The 17,366-nt window shown below is 38.2% G+C and overlaps 1 protein-coding gene across 2 annotated transcripts in view; it reads left to right on the top strand.

Annotated features, from left to right (window-relative positions):
* Positions 1 to 17,366, top strand: part of LOC134349392 (lysine-specific demethylase 3B-like) — a 130,421-nt gene that overhangs the window by 105,059 nt on the left and 7,996 nt on the right. The window contains exons 23-26 of one of the 2 annotated variants that reach the window (XM_063053622.1): positions 1,070 to 1,093; positions 6,636 to 6,775; positions 14,305 to 14,481; positions 15,017 to 15,151. In XM_063053622.1, coding sequence (XP_062909692.1) covers positions 1,070 to 1,093; positions 6,636 to 6,775; positions 14,305 to 14,481; positions 15,017 to 15,151 — 476 coding nt within the window. The remainder of the gene's footprint in view (positions 1 to 1,069; positions 1,094 to 6,635; positions 6,776 to 14,304; positions 14,482 to 15,016; positions 15,152 to 17,366) is intronic. The other variant, XM_063053623.1, reaches the window with a different exon arrangement.

The raw sequence follows: 17,366 nt of genomic DNA, 5'->3' as shown, positions 1-17,366 counted from the left end.
AATTTCATTGCCATTATTTTCCAGTAAATTTTCATCTTCTGTTCATGAGAGTCTTGGTGTTGATATAGCTTATCAAAACTGCACATTTATAAAACATATTGTAGTTCAGATTCTGGGATAAATTGGGATATAACTGGTCACAAGGCTCTCTTTCCTGATGTCTTAAAATATAAAAATGTGTTGCACCTTTTAGAATTACAGAGACTCAGAATCTTTTGTGCCACTGCCCCTCATCAGCTGTTCAACTGTCACCACCTCACTGCAATATTGAAGTTGCAACTTTAATGAAAATAAAACATTAATTCAGAGCATAAGCATATGATTAACTGATCTTCCTGCAATTTCTTGATGTAGTGATGTGGTACTTTGAAAGAAGGAGCACTATTTGTTTTCTCATCATTATCACATTGGGGCCACGGGCTAGTACTTTTTACTGAATGGAGTTACAGAGATCACTTTTTTAAAAAAGAGACAAAACTTTGCATTTTCAATTAATTATTACAGAATATGACAAACTATAAATCAATGGCTCTGATATTTTTATATTTTAGAACTTATTTCCTTTTAATCTGTTACAATTTTGGGCTACCTATTGAGTAGAGGTGATTTTAATTTTTGCTTTTTGTACTTCTGCAATGCACTTATTCATCTTGAGGGAATAGAGTACCAAACTAAGGATCTAGTATTGAGAAAACTATTAATTTTGATAAGTTGTAGGATCCACCATCAAGCCAGAATAGATATTCTTGGATGTATGCTTGCGTAGTGTATTGATGCTCGTAGTCAAGATTACCATAATAATAATCACTGTTTTAGTTCTGTGCCAGCTGTTGCTTTTGGCACTGTACCAGTGTGTTCTAGCTGAATATCAGCATCTTTTGCAGAGGAAAGAATGGGTAATATTTCTTAAAATATTTAGCTGGATGATCTACAGTTAGGTGAATTGATTAGAAAGATCCTATTAATAACTAAGCTTAACTTGGGTATAGATCTGTACTATATTTGGGGTGGAGTCTCTAGATAATTGACTTCATTGTTTTAGTTACATGATGAATTTTCTCCTTCACAGATACAGATAACAGTGGAGAAGCAGGTCTGTGTATTTTCATTATGTTTTTGAGGCATATAATACATTACTATAACTCTTCTCATTTATTTTCTCCATTGTTCATAAGATAAGGTGGTGGTGGCACAATTCCAAATTGTCAGGAAGTATATCATTCTGCAGCATTAATAATGGCTAAACTAGTAGTTAATAATTTTTGCATCTGGAAAAGCGGATAGATAGTTCTGTGTGTTTCTGTGTTTCTCTATGCTTGGACAAATGAGAGGTCATTCACTCTCATCTTGTGAGTTTGTTACCTTTATATCATTCCTCCAACTTTGCTGCTGATTAGCAATAATTTTTGATATCCTTTATGCTGCAATCTATCTTTGTCGAGGTATTTAGAGAAGTTTGAATTGATATCTTGGACCAATTCTTCATTCTGATCTTGCTTCATACTTTGTTCTGGCACAGTTCTAACTTGGAGTGATGACCTTTTATACCTGTATCTAATTACTTGTTAATTGGGGCTGATTTCTTGGCTTTTGAGAAATGTACTGTAGATTAGAATACCGCAAATGCTAGAGTTTAAACTCTTAAATTCAAACATTCCTCTGAATTTTCATTTTATTCTGATGCTTTGCTGTGTTTTCACTATCTCTTTTGATCCCTCTGGTCACCAGCCTTCAGTTCTCAACAGCAGCTCTGCCTCATCCTCCTATCTCGATCAATTCCATGCCTAACGTGTTAAAATCTTCCTCTGCCACCTTCATCTTGGCAAAGGAATTCTTCCATCTTTAGAATTCCCTATCTCTCCAAACCATAGTCACTGCTATTTTATCCTTTCCTGGGCTGTAAAATGCCAGTGTGACTTTGTCCCTTGTTTTGCACTCGACTTTCTCACTCTGGCCTACACATGAATATGCAGCATTTTTTTAGATTATGAGAATGCTCAGTCCTCTTTTATTGTCATTTAGAAATGCATACATGCATTAAGAAATGATACAATGTTTCTCCGGCGTAATATCGTAGAAAACAAGACAGACCAAAGACTAACACTGACAAAACCACATAATTATTCCATATAGTTACAGCAGTGCAAAACAATACCATAATTTGATGAAGAATAGTCCATAGGCATAGTAAAAAAAAATAGTCTCAAAGTCCCGAGTCAATCGACTCCCGAATCCCCGATAGCGGCAGCAAAAGGGAGAAACTCCCTGCCATAAACCTCCAGGCACCGTCAACTTGCCGATACCTTGGAAGCAGCTGACCACAGCCGATACTGAGTCCATCCGTCCGAAAACTCCGAGCTTCCGAGCAGCCTCTCCGACACAGCCTCCCGAGTGCCATCGACCTCTCCCCGGCCGCTGAAACACGTAAAGCCGAGGATTTCGAGGCCTTCTGCTCCAGAGATTCCGGTTGCCACACAGTAGCAGTGGTAGCAAGGCAGACATTTCAGAAGTTTTCCAGATGTTCCGCTATGCACTCACGTCTGTCTCCATCAAATCAGGATTGTGCATGATCCCCTACTTGACAGATGACAGATATTCATCTCCAGAGGGGCCACGCGCGCTGTCGTCAGACTTACAGAGAACTAACCATAATACTTAACAAGTCTGTCAACAAGAGGCCTGTTATTGTTTGGTAAACTATCCTTTACCTTGCAGAAGCTGAGCACCAGCTCCTTATAATTCCTCTGGGCATTGATCCTGATACTGAACATCAAACCATCAGAAAACCACTTCATTTTCTCTGAGATCATACCTCCATAGCTCTGGCCTAATTGTTTACGACATCATATAACTCATCTCCTTTCTAATAGCTACAAATGGTTATCTTTCTGAAGGGTGATCATATCAGCCTCCTCTTATTTCACAGAACTCATCTCTTTCTACATTAACCCTATTCCTTCCTTCATCCATTTTCTTTTCATCTATATCCGTAACATTTTAGATAGTATCATAAAATTTTAAACAGTTTAGCTTTCTGCTCCTAACCAGCTCATTTGAGCAATGGATGTCATGTCCTTTATTTCCCATGTCTGACACTAGGTAAGTCTGAGCATTCTTTTTTGTTTTCCCTATGAACAGAGGCCCCTTCCACTATCATCCTCCTTCAGAGTCAAAGAATCATACAGCATAGAAAAGGGCCCCTCAGCCTATCACATCTACCCTAATCCCAGTAGGCTGTTGTGCCTTGCTTATTCAAGTTTGTCTTAATCTTATTTGTCTTTGATTTCCTACCATTGGGGGGAAAAAAGGCTCCCATCTAACTATTTACCTTTTCTATATAATATTTTTATATACCTTCATCAGGTTATCCCTCAACCAACTTCACTGCAGTGAAAACAAGCCTAGCTTACTAAACTCTCCCCATAACTATTGTCCTCCAATCTAGGCGTCCTCCAGTGTAATAACATCATTCCTGTAGTGAGCTGACCGGAAATGCACAAAATACTCCAACTGCAGTCTAACCAGCATTTTGTAATATATTGACCCTACTTCTGTATTCCATGCCCCACCTATGAAGGCAATCATGCCATAGAAACTTTTCACCACCCTTTCTACCCTTGTTGCCATGTACAAGGATCTGGACATTCCTGGTGCCATATCATTTACTATCTATATCTTAGCCCTATTTGACTTCCAAAATACATCTCTCCACACTTGTCAAGATAAATTCTGTCTGACAATGCTCCAACTACCTTTGCATCTAATCTGTACCCTGCTGTCGCCTTAGACAACCTTCCTCACTGACAACCAACTTTATCCACAAAGTAATCATACCTCCTACATTCACATCCATGTTGTTAATATACAACAAAACAAAGCTTTTAGCACAGAATCCTATGGTAATCATCCGATCAGAAAAGCATCCTTCTTGACTACCCTCTGTTACCTAATGCCAAGCTATTTTTAGATCCATTTAACTAGATTGAATCTCATGGCCTTAACCTTCTGGGCCATCCTACCACATGGGACATTGTCAGATGTCTTACTAAAGCTCATATAAAGAACAATATGAACATACTTCCTTCATCATTCTTAGCTTTCTCCTCAAAAATTTAAGTCAAATTAGTGAGATTGGATTTCCCCCACTCAAAGCCACGTTCAGTATCCCTGATCAGCCCTGCCTTTCAAAATATTCATGAATCTCCTCTGTTGGGATTTTTTCCCTAGTTATCTACCCAGTACTGATGCAAGGCTTTGTGTGACTGAAGTCATTTTCACATTGAGCAATTTGTCCTTTAACATCATTCACTCTCTCTAAATAAAAGCAAGAGAGCTCATGTGAATCCAAATCATACCCAATTAATAAATTCCCAACTTAAATTTTCCTCATCTCTCTGGTATATTGATTACTGCATTGATGTGGCTTCCTGCTCTCATTACGGAATTTGCATAAGATTGCTTGCCCTAACCTTCAACCAGGCTCCTCATTCTGTTGGTTATCATCTGTAATTCCCATTTCTCTAATGTGATAACTCCACTGGACACATTTTGTTTTCCCCTCTATATTTTTACCATTCCCTTTGCGACTCAATGGTTTGCCCTTGCACCTCCTTAACCTGTGCTCTCACGGCATCTTCCCATCTAGCTACTAGCAATGCTGACAAATTGCCCGGAATTCGAGGTGTTTGAAGTTCATTCACTTTGGCAGGTTTGGAGTTAAGCGTAGGCTAGACCAAGTGTCATTGGTTAACTTCCTTCCCTGAAGGATATTAATGAACCAAATGAGTTTTTTTATATCAACCTGGCAATTGCATGGTTACTGGGAGTAGTTATTTTTCATTTTGGATCTATTTAACGATTTGATTTTAAATTCTCAAGCTGTCATAGTGTGGTTAAAGCTCTTGTATTTTGATCAGTGGTTCAGAACTCCAGCTGTCAGTCCACTATCTTAACTACCACATACTCTCCCATCTTTTCAGGTGAAGCAGCAATTGACTTGTACTACCAATTCAGTATGCTGCATTCAGTGCTCACAATGTGGTGGTCTCTTCATTTGGGGAAATCAAATACAGAAGGGGGAATACTTTGCAGCACACCTCTGTTCAGTCAACAAGGGTGAGCTTCTAGTTGCCTGTAACTTTAATTTGCCATCCCATTCCCAAGCTGCCCTCCGTTTTTGGCCTCCCACCTAGTTTGAATAAAGGTAATGAAACAGAACTTCAACTACTGCCTTGACACTTAACCACCTTCAGGATTGATAGAAATTGGCCACTCCCACTTATGTATTTTACATTTCAGACAATTTTTTTCCAGTTTCTGGTCATTTCAAACCTCATTTAGCATTTCGTGTTTGCATCTCCTTCAGGCATACCTTTTATTATACATTAGCTTTTACCAACTCTTTCAGCCTGCACCATTGCTAAATGTAACTGTTACAGATCTTTCATTTTGTCCTCTGTCTGGCCATACATTTCTGCAACTTGAAATGTCATTTCTAACTTTTAACTCTTGTCACGCTCTCCACAGATGCTGCCTGACCTGCTGCCTATTTCCTCCTTTTAAATCTCAGATAGCACCCACTATTACTTTATTTGATCGATTCATCTGTTTGATTCTCAAAAGCTCGATTGTAATGTTCACTGTCTTATAAAAGAGTAAATTTTATTTACTCATCTGAACCCAGTAGTTTTTTTTAAGAAAAGCAGAGCATGTAAGCATGTTTTCTCCACACTTTTTCTTGGGTCTTCATTATGTTTAATATATTTTAAAATGTATATCAGATGATTAACTGATGCAGATTAAGATTCCTAATAGTCATCTAAGATACAAAAGCTTTTCATAACTTTTGTGGTATGCAAGTAATTGGAAGTTAAATGATGGCCTAGCCACCATTTTGAGTGAACAAGATTGTATAAAATAATGGTGAGTCTTTGAAAATTAAAACAAGAATTTAAAATTGAGCATTAAATTTTGTTGTTTACAGTCTATCTTTCATTGTTTAATAATTTATAAATATTTAATTACAATGTTAGCATTACAGAGCTATAGGTTGTAGAGATAACTGGGTACTAGGAACCCAATCTGCATCAGTCAGTTAATTCAACATGGAATATTTTACCATGTGTTTCTTCATTCCCAGATACGCCCGTTTAGTCCTTTCTTGCCAGCTTGTCAACTCCGAATCTTCCATATGTAAATTGAGCTTTTGTAAGACTCACCCCAGCTTTCCTTGTCCTGCCTATTCATTAGTACTGTTCTTTGTTATTGTAACTTGCTGCTTGGTCTCATGAGACCTCCTATTTAAAGTTCTCTCTCCTTAGTGCCTTGCTGCTCTGCTGCTCTCTACAGTTACAACCTTTTTCAGGTCATGTCCTCATCCCCGCCCCCCCCCCCCCCCCCGGCTTTCTGGCACTGGTGCCTTCTGCCACCAAAGCTCACAGGGTGCAGTTCCTATCCTATGTATGTCCCTTAGAACGTCTTCTAAAAGCCTACAGCTTCCATCAATCTTTTGGTTATCTCAACATTTGCTTCTTTGTTCGGCACTTATTTCTCATGTCTCTTAAATAATAGCTTAGGATATCTTGTTTATGCTAAAGGTATTGTGTGTCATGCATTGTTGTGCTGTATGTGATCAGAGGTAATGAAGACCATAGAAGAAGGTGATGTAGATGAGGTGACGAAGAAAAGAATCCATAAAAGCAAAGAGAAGGCAGGTGCACTCTGGCACATCTACGCAGCGAAAGATGCTGAAAAGATCAGAGAGCTGCTGAGAAAGGTAAGTTTTAGATTGAACTTCATTGTGAATGGCTGTTGATGAAGGCATTGCATTGAATGATACCATTATGGAGTGTTGGAGTTGCTCGACACTAATGATTGGAAACGAACTCATTGAATCTTTTTTAGGCAATATTGTTATATTTTCATCTTTCTCTGTAAAAAATAAATAAATCAAACAACAACCCATTCTAACCTCCTTTCTTTATTGCCCTGTGTGAACACTTGCTCATTTTTAAACAGCCATTATTATTTTGGTAGTATGGCCTTATACTGTGACACTTCTATATGCCAATCAACTCAGAATCTTCCATGATTCTTGTTTTAGACATTTTATAACTTTTCTTCCTTTTTCAATCTTTTTATTAATTTCAGCATCATAAACATTACAGAAAATAGATACAGAGCAATTGGGATTACGTTATTGATAGATAGTTTATACAAGTATAAACTCAATTGACACATAATTAAAGAGCCTCCCAAAATCTCAAAAAGTACAAATATAATATAAGAAAGTTATTATGAAAAAAGGAAAATATATATACACCTCAAAAGAAAAAAAAAACTAAGCCAACTAGAAGAAAACTAAATTAAAGAAAAAAAAGAAAAAGAATGGGCTATTATAATACCTTAGATGAAACCATTAGTGTCGTTAACTCCGCTCCGCTCCCTGTATATGGAGTAACAAAATAGAATTGGAAAGGGTCAAATTACATCATAATTATAACTTCTTTCTGATATCATAACCTTCAAACCATTCTTGGCCTAATTCCTGATACTTAATGGGGAGAAATAAGCTTTGATCAATGCAATATTGAACTGCGCTAATGGAAATTTTTGCAGTGCAGAACATTTTCTTTCAAACGTTGCAACTTGTCTCCCATTTTAAAGTGTATTAATATGGTATTGTAGGAAAGCAAAGGTATGGAATGAAAGCCATTCCCCACTGCAATTCATCTTTTCTGTCCAAACTATTCATCCAGTTAGCTTAATTTTATCATTCTCCAATTTTTTACTTCCTGCCCAAGCCAGAAATCAAGTTTCAGAAAGTACATTCCCAGCATCATTCTCATCTCCTCTGGACCCCATCCAATACCAGCATGTCCTCTCTTAGATATGGGGTCCAAAGTTGCTCACAGTACTCCAAATGTGGTCTGACCAATGCCTTGTAAAGCCTCAGCATTACCTCTTTCTTTTTATATCCTAGTCCTTTCAAAATGAATGCCAACATTGCACTTGGCTTCCTTGCTTCAACTCAACCTGAAAATTAAACTTTACGGAATCCTGCACAAGGACTCCCAATTTCCTTTGCACCTCCAATTTATGAACTTGCTCCATTTAGAAAATAGTCTGTGCTTTATTTTATAACATGCATGACCATACACTTCCCTACACTGTATTCCATCTGCCACTTCTTTGCCTATTCTCCTAACCTGTTTAAGTCCTTCTGCAGATTCCCTGCTTCCTCAACACCATCTATCTTTGTATTTTGTATCAATATGTACTGATTGATCAATAACAGCAAGAACCATTAGGCTGGGTAGCAGTGTCTTCTCCAAGACTGAGAACTTCTGAACATCCTGCCACCACCCAATACACACTACTTATGCCAGTGCTAGTTGCATAATACTGTTGTTTATTTAACTATATGCTGTATTGTATGTCAACTTGTACATCTATAGAATAATTTTTATAGTCTGTTAATGATATTAATACCCCTTTTTTTCATTTATTCCATGGTACTAGGCAGGGTTGCCCTCTTAGTCCATTACTATTTGATATTGCTTTGGAACCACTAGCTATTGCCATTCATGACTCCCCTAATATATTTGGTATTACCCGTGGAAATGAGACTCATAAATTATCACTATATGCAGATGATCTACTATTATGTATTTCTAACCCAGGAAAATCTTTTCCGGCAGTATTAACTTTGCTTGCTCAGTTTAGTAGCTTTTCCGGTTATAAACTGAACCTAAGTAAGAGTGAACTCTTTCCATTAAATATGCAGGTTCCTATTTATAGAAATTCTCCATTTAGACTGATTACTGATTATTTTACTTATTTGGGAGTTAAAATTACTAAGAGACATAAGGATCTATTCAATTTCAACCTTTTACCATTAATTAATCAGGTTAAACAACTGATTACTAAATGGTCCCCTTTGTCTCTATCATTGATTGGCTGTATTAACGCTTTTAAAATGATTATTTTACCCCAATTTTTTTTTTTTGATATTATTGACTCTAAAATTTCTTCTTATATATGGCAAAATAGAAATCCCAGATTAAGTAAAAAATACTTACAGAAATCTAAGAAAGAGGGTGGTTTGGCATTGCCTGTCCTAAGGTTTTACTACTGGGCAATTAATATCCGATACTTAATATTTTGGACACAAGATTGGAATATAACTCCAAGCCCACATTGGGTAAACCTTGAAGGCCATTCTGTACAAGGGTTTTCTTTAGCCTCCATTTTAGGAACTTCATTGCCTTTTGCACTATCTAAATTGAATAAACAAATTTTCAACCCTATAGTTAAACATACATTGTGAATATGGTTTCAATTTCGTAAATTTTTTGGCCTGAATGAATTTATGTTATCAAGTCCTATTATATCTAATTTTTTTTTTCCAACCTTCGGTAATGGACCAAGCTTTTTTGATATGGAAAACGAAAGGCATAATATGTTTTCGTGATTTATTTTTGGATAACTGCTTTATGTCTTTTGAGCAGTTATCTGAGAAATTTGATTTGCCTAGATCCCATTTTTCTAGATACTTACAAATAAGAAATGTTTTAAATATTACATTGCCTACCTTTCCGACTTCCAATCCTTCTGGCACTCTTGATAAAATTTTAGATTTTAATCCTTTGCAGAAGGGATTAATAGCAATAATTTATGATATAATTATGAAATTACAGCCAGATATATCTGATAAAATTAAAAATGAATGGGAAAGGGAACTTCAACTTTCCCTACCTACAGAGAAATGGGATAAAATTTTTCATTTAGTTAGTACTTCTTCTATATGTGCTAAACATACTTTAATACAATTTAAACTAGTACATAGAGCTCATATGTCCAAAGATAAATTAGCTCGTTTTTATTCCCATATAAACCCTACTTGTGATAGATGTCATTCTGAAGTGGCTTCTTTAACTCATATGTTTTGGTCCTGTCCTCTTTTGGAAAAATATTGGAAAGACATTTTTGATATTATTTCAACAGTTCTATGCTTTGATTTAAAACCCCATCCTATTATGGCAATCTTTGGATTGCCAATGGTAGAACATGGATCTTTGTCTTCTTCAGCTTGTCGAATGATAACTTTTGTTACTTTAATGGTGAGAAGATCTATTTTGTTGAACTGGAAGGAAACTAATCCTCCAACTACATTCCAATGGTTTTCTCAAACCATATTAAGTTTAAATTTAGAAAAAATTATTAGTGATATTTTTGACCCTTCGGTTAAATTTGAAGAAACTTGGAAACCTTTTATGCAACATTTTCATATGATGTAATCTGACCTTTCCGAATCTTTTTTCTAAACTTAAATTATATGATGAGAGGAGTGGAGTTAACGACATTATTGAACGTGTCCGATACAAGCTGTTGGTCTAGCCCTGTTTTGTTTTCTTTTCTTGGGGGTTTTTTTCTCTTTTTCTTTTGGGGTTTTTTTTGTTTTTATATATTTTTTTCTTTTTATTTCTTTTTTAATGTTTGATCTCATTATGAGTTTGGAAGTCTTTTATATCTATGTTACTTAAAATTCATTTTATATATGCTGATGAACATTTTCCCAATCTCTTTGTACCAACTTTGTTATTGAGTTTATAATTTTGAAAAACTAATAAAAAGATTTAAAAAGAAAAAAGTTAATGTTATTAATAGTTTTATATACTGTATGTGATATATGTGCTGTTTGCATTGTAGTCCCAGATGAATGTTGTTTTTTTTTAGCTGTATACACATGTACAGTTGAATGACAATAAACTTGAACTTGCAGCTGCTCATCCTCAAACCCCGGTGAACTTGCCTCCAGTATATAACACCACAAAACACTTTTGCAGTTTGGGTATTTTTGTTGCTTCTTCTTGCATTCTCTACTACTTAAAAAATATTTTTTGTAATCAAAATTGTAGACTTTACCCTGTATTGCTCAACTTGACCACAACATATTCTTGGTACTGCCTTTTTCATTCCTGCAACTCCCTTTTCTATCTTGTATCTCAGCGATTTTATGGGCTTTTTTAGACTTGTCTTCCCACATTCTTGGAATACAGGTTTCCCCCGCCATCCGAAGGTAGAGCATTCCTATGAAACGGTTTGTAAGCAGAAATGTCGTAAAGCGAAGAAGCAATTACCATTTATTTATATGGGAAAATTTTGTGAGCGTTCGCAGACCCAAAAATATCCTACCAAATTATGCCAAATAACACATAAAACCTAAAATAACAGTAATACATAGTAAAAGCAGGAATTATATGATAACTACACAGCCTATATAAAGTAGAAATACTTTTCCACAATCATTACTGAACTGTTCTTTGTAGTGAAAATCTCACGCAAGCACCGTCGGCAGAAAATCTCACGCAAGCACTGTTGGCAAAAACACGGCGCAAGCGCTCTCCAGTAACCTTTAAGCTATGAAACTGCCAAATCATAACAAATAACACGTAAAAATACACAGCCGATATAAAGTAGAAATAATGCATGTACAGTGTAGTATCACTTACGGGAATCGGGAAGATAGCTTGCCGAGCACACTGATGATGGTGTGTTAGACTGAGTCGTCGCAGGTTGAGTGCAGTGGCCCCTACCCTCCGGGCCGCCGAGCAATACATTGCCGCGAGGCACGCAGGGGCCCAGCGGTAGCCGGGAGAACACAGCACACCTTTAGGAAAAAAGCCGAAATAAACATGCTAATTAATTAGGTGCTGACTGGCACATAATTGTCGGCCCAGATCAGTACCGATTGCCAATTGCATCGCCTTTGATCTGGGCCGACATTTACATGTGGGGCGGCACCTAATTAATTAGCATGTTTATTTCGGCTTTTTTCTTAAAGATGTGCTGTGTGTCTCCTGGCTACTGCTGCATTCTCCGCGAATTGGTACAGTATCTGCGGCCTAGGTGTTGGGGTGGTGGGACACTGGGGTGTCATCTCGTCGTCTGTTTCCATTAGAGCAGGCAGCTCATCTTCTCCTATGACTGCCCGCCTCGATGTCGAAGGTCAAGGTTCGTCGTCTGCTGTGGTTGATGTGGAAGGCTTGCTTGACTGTTGAGCCTCGCGCATTTTTCTATCATACAGTTCTTTGTAAGGACTCAAACTATCTTGCAAATATCCCCTAGACCTACGTACCCTTTCAAAATTAAAGTCGTACTTTATCATTGCAGCAAAAATCTCACGCAGTTGCTTCACGTTCGGTTCGCTACTGCATTCGGTTTTGATTGTTATTCTTTTTACATCAGCTCTTCATCTATCAGTTCTTGGTCATGGGATGCCAAAACCTCTTCAACATCATCTTCATCAGCTTCCACAAGCCAAACTCACTTCGCCCTTACTTCATTCACCACGATCGATACGCTTAATTATGTCTAGTTTCACGCTAAGTGTAACACCCTTACGAGCTCTTTCAGGCTTTTCCGATACCTTATAACTCATCTCGCTAACGGCTGCTCACAGGCATGTGTTAAGCAATGCCCTTCCAAATCCGGGGGAGAGCGGCTGCTTGGGTCGCGCGCTGAATTTTTTTCATAACAGTGAAAACACCTTCTGAAAGTGAAAACAGGGTACTAATGTAGGTCTTTCATAACAGTGAGGTTTCATAAAGCGAACGTTCGAAAAGTGGGGGACACCTGTACTAATTATGCAGATTTGTTTTCATCTTTGGGTATAGTGGGTTACTCAAACATAGTGCCCATTGGGAAATTATTAATGGATATTCCATCCTCAAGTTTTCCTCAACCTTAGTAATTTAGCTTCCTCAGCACTGCTAATAGCAAAATCTACTAAAGTGACTTTACAGTGAAGATCTATTTTCATATTGTATTTGGCCTGTTGTATGCTTAGTCCCAAATTTTACTACTAATGCATCTTGCATTCAGCTTTACTTTCTAGGTCATTTATGTAAATACAGTCTATTGACTGCCAGAAGTCTATGTTCAGTACTTTGAGATCTGTCCACCCTCACTCAGGTTCTTCTCCTTGACTTTTTTAAAAGTCTTTCATATTAATCACAATTCCTGTTGGTCGTCTCACAGCAAGACATGATCTCATTATCTTTTTCTGACCCTTTCAAGTCAAGTCAAGTTAATTGTCATTTCGCCCATAAGCTGCTGGTGCAATACACAGTAAAAATGAAACAACATTCCTCCAGGACCCTGGTGCTACATAAAACAACACAAAACTACACTAGACTATGTGAGACAGCACAAGGCTACACTAGACTACGTAAAACAACATAAAAACTGCACTGGACTACAGACCTGCAAAAGACTACATAAAGTGCACAAAACAGTGCAGGGCAGTACAATAATTAATATACAAGACAATAGGCGCAGTAGAAGACAAATTACAATATAATAAATGATGTAGATGTTAGTCTAGACTGAGTATTGAGGAGTCTGATGGCTTGGGGAAGAAACTGTTGCACAGTCTGGTCGTGAGAGCCCAAATGCTTCAGTACCTTTTGCCAGATGGCAGGAGGGAGAAGAGTTTGTGTGAGGGGTGTGTGGGGTCCTTCACAATACTGTTAGCTTTCGGGTGTAGCGTGTGGTGTAAATGTCTGTAATAGCGGGAAGAGAGACCCCGATGATCATCTCAGCTGACCTCACTATCCGCTGCAGGGTCTTGCGATCCGAGACGGTGCAATTCCTGAACCAGGCCGTGATGCAGCTGCTCAGGATGCTCTCGATACAACCTCTGTAGAATGTGGTGAGGATGGGGGGTGGGAGATGGACTTTTCTCAGCCTTCACAGAAAGTAGAGAGGCTGCTGGGCTTTCTTGGCTATGGAGCTGCTGTTGTGGGACCAGGTGAGATTCTCCGCTAGGTGAAGCTATCAAATAGTTATTTCCTAGGCAGAAGTCAATTAAGTTAAATGTCATAATTGTAAGTTGTCATACAAAACACACTATATAATATATGCTGTTATCCACATTTAAATGTAGCGCACTCTTGAATGGTAGGCTGCAGAAAGGGCTACTGGTATGCATCCTTTGTATGCAGTGTACTTTTGTATTAGTGTACTTTTTTATCTCCACTTACTTTTCTGTTAATTTGATTAAACTATGACAGTGCCTTGTGATGCCTTAACATTTAATGTTTTATTTCTTGATTTTAATACTAGCATGGCAAATCCTATTGAGATTCTGTAACTTCCAAGAAAATTGTTGAAAGTGCAGTCAAAATATATAATTTTATGTTTTAAAGTCAGATCTTCCTTTTGGCTTAGTATTACATTTGGTCATGAGTTAATGATCATATATACATACGTTTGGCATATTTGTGCTTGCCTTTGCTCTAGGTGTCGGAAGAGCAAGGTCAAGATAACCCACCTGATCACGACCCTATTCATGACCAGAGTTGGTACTTGGACCAGGTCCTGCGGAAACGGCTATATGAGGAGTATGGTGTGCAGGGCTGGGCCATTGTACAGTTCTTGGGAGATGCTGTTTTCATCCCAGCTGGAGCGCCTCACCAGGTATGACATGTCAAGAAACAATAGACTCTACTGTTCGAGCAAAGTTAATGTTGATTTTTAAAAGTGTAAATTTGAGGTTTATAAGGTAGGGCTTATGGTAACCAAACAGAAACAAAAGTACTTAATTACTTTAAGAAGTTATTATAAAAATCTCAGTCTGGCAGATTTATTCATCTTCTACTTTCAGTGACTTCAGGTACTTAGCATTTTCATTACAGAGCTTAGTGCCCCGTTTTATTCCTTGCCAGCTCTTCTTGGCATTGCAACAATGAATGCATCATAGCTTTAAATTGTTATGTGGGATTCTTAAGTCATAAAAAGCACAAAATAAATACCATTTTTTTTTCTAAAAATCTTCGTTTTTTAAAGTAGGGAAGGTAAAGTACTGTCGCCCCTCCTCGTCATTATTCATTGCCTTTGCTTTATTAAACAATCTGAGCCTGTCTCTTTTCACATATGTTAAAGAAGTGCAAGTTGTTGGTTCTTAGGTGTTTATTTTGGATGAAGTGTGGTAATGATTGTATCTCTCCTTCAGGTACACAATCTGTACAGTTGTATCAAAGTGGCTGAAGACTTTGTATCTCCAGAACATGTCAAACACTGCTTCCGTCTTACTCAGGAATTCAGGCATCTGTCGAACACTCACACCAACCATGAAGATAAATTACAGGTATGATAATTTCATAGAGGAGTAGACAGGAGATTCTGTGGATGTGATAGAGGCACTAGGATGGTATGTTGTCTCAGATCAGGTCCGTGGTATTTTATAACAGGAGGGTGAGTAGCCAGAAGTCTTGGTATATATTGGCACCAATTACGTGCGTAAGAAAATGGAGGAGATCCTGAAGAGAGAATTTGGGGATCTAGGTAAAAAGCTAAAAAAGTCCCCCATTACTACGCAAGCAAGGACAGGCAGATGATAGGGCAAAATTGCAGTCAGTGGGATGGGTTGCAATGCACCCGGGACAAAATCAAAAAGGGAGACAATGCAGGACTGAAGATGTTATATTTGAATGCTCACAGTATACGGAATAACATAGATGATCTTGTAGTGCATTTAGCGATTGGCAGGTATGACTTGGTGGGCATCACAGGGTTGTGGCTGAAAGAAGATCAAAGCTGGGAGCTTAACATTCAAAAATATATATTGTATGGAAAGGATGGGCAGGTAGGCAGTGGGGTGGTGTGACTGTTGGTAAAACATGAAGACTAATCTTTAGAAAGATGTGACATAGGATTGGAAGTTGTAAAATCGTTGTGGGTAGAGCCAAGGAACTGCAAGGGTAAAAATTCCCATCAGGATCTTATGTGCAGGCCTCTGAACAGTAGCCAGGATGTGGGCTACAAATTACAACAGGAAGAAAAGCACAACAAAATGCAAATGTCATAATAGTCATAGGGGATTTCAATATGTAGATAAGTTGGGAAAATTAGGTTGGTGGTGGATCCCAAGAGAAGGAATTTGTAGAATATATATGAGATGGCTTTTTAGACGGCTTGTGGCTGAGTCCCCTAAGGGACTAGCTATTCTGGAATGGGTGTTTTGTAATGAACCAGATTTTGATTCGATAGCTTGAAGTAAAGAAACCTTTAGGAGGCAGTGATCATAATATGATAGAATTCATCCTGCAATTTGAGAGAGAAGCTAAAGTCAGATCTATCAGTATTACAGTGGAGTAATGGGAATAACAGAAGCTTGAGAGAGGAACTGGCCAAAGCTGATTGGAAAGGAACACTGGTAGGGATGACAGCAGAGCAGCAGTGGCGAGAGCTTCTGGGAGCAATTAGGAAAGCATAAGATAGATACATCCCAAAGAAGTATTCTGAAGGCAGGATGATGCATCCATGACCTACCAGGGAAGTCAAAGTCAGTGTAAAAGCAAAAGAGAGGGGATATGATAGAGCAAATATGAGTGGGAATTTTGATTATTGGGAAGATTTTAAAAACCAATAGAAGGCAACTAACAAAAGTCATAAGAAGTTAAAAAATGAAATATGAAGGTAAGCTAGCCAATAATATCAAAGAGGATACCAAAAACTTTTTCAAATGCTTAAAGGGTAAAAGGGGAGAGTTAATATCAAACCGTTGGAGTCATCGTAATGGGAGAGAAGAAAATGGTAAACAAACAAGTCTTCACTGTGGATAATACTAGGTAGAAGGTACTCGGGGAGCTGAAATGTCTGAATGTAGTGAAGTCACCTGGACCAGATGGAGTACGCCCCAGGGTTCTGAAAGAGGTGGCGGAAGAAACTGGATCCATCAATGAATGCAGTGTCGGGAAGAGTATGGTCATCCACTTTGATAGAAGGAATAAAAGCATTGCCTATTTTCCAGATGGGGAGAAAATTCAAAAATCTAAAGTGCAAAGGGACTTGGGGGTCCTCATGCTAGATTCCCTGAAGGTTAACTTGCAGGTAGAGTTGATGGTAGACCTGAGGAGAGCTAAGGTACCGGTGACCCCTGTTTCAATCCAGGGGGTCAGTGTGGACATGTTGGGAGGATTACAAATAGCTGGGGATACGAATTGACAATAAACTGGACTGGTCTAAGAACACTGAGGCTGTCTACAAGAAGGGTCAGAGCTGTCTCTATTTCCTGCGAAGACTGAGGTCCTTTAACATCTGCCGGACGATGCTGAGGATGTTCTACGAGCCTGTGGTGACCAGTGCCATCTTGTTTGCTGTTGTGTGCTGGGGCAGCAGGCCGAAGGTAGCAGACACCAACAGAATCAACAAACTCATTCGTAAGGCCAGTGATGTTGTAGGGATGGAACTGAACTCTCTCACAGTGGTGTCTGAAAAGAGGATGCTGTCTAAGTTGCATGCCATCTTGGTCAATGTCTCCCATCCACTACATAATGTACTGGGTGGGCACAGGAATACAT

This window comes from Mobula hypostoma, chromosome 7 (assembly GCF_963921235.1).
Source record: "Mobula hypostoma chromosome 7, sMobHyp1.1, whole genome shotgun sequence".
Taxonomy (NCBI): Eukaryota; Metazoa; Chordata; class Chondrichthyes; order Myliobatiformes; family Myliobatidae; genus Mobula; species Mobula hypostoma.
The sequence above is the reverse complement of the archived record's forward strand: the minus strand, read 5'-3'. Positions and strand labels throughout refer to the sequence as shown.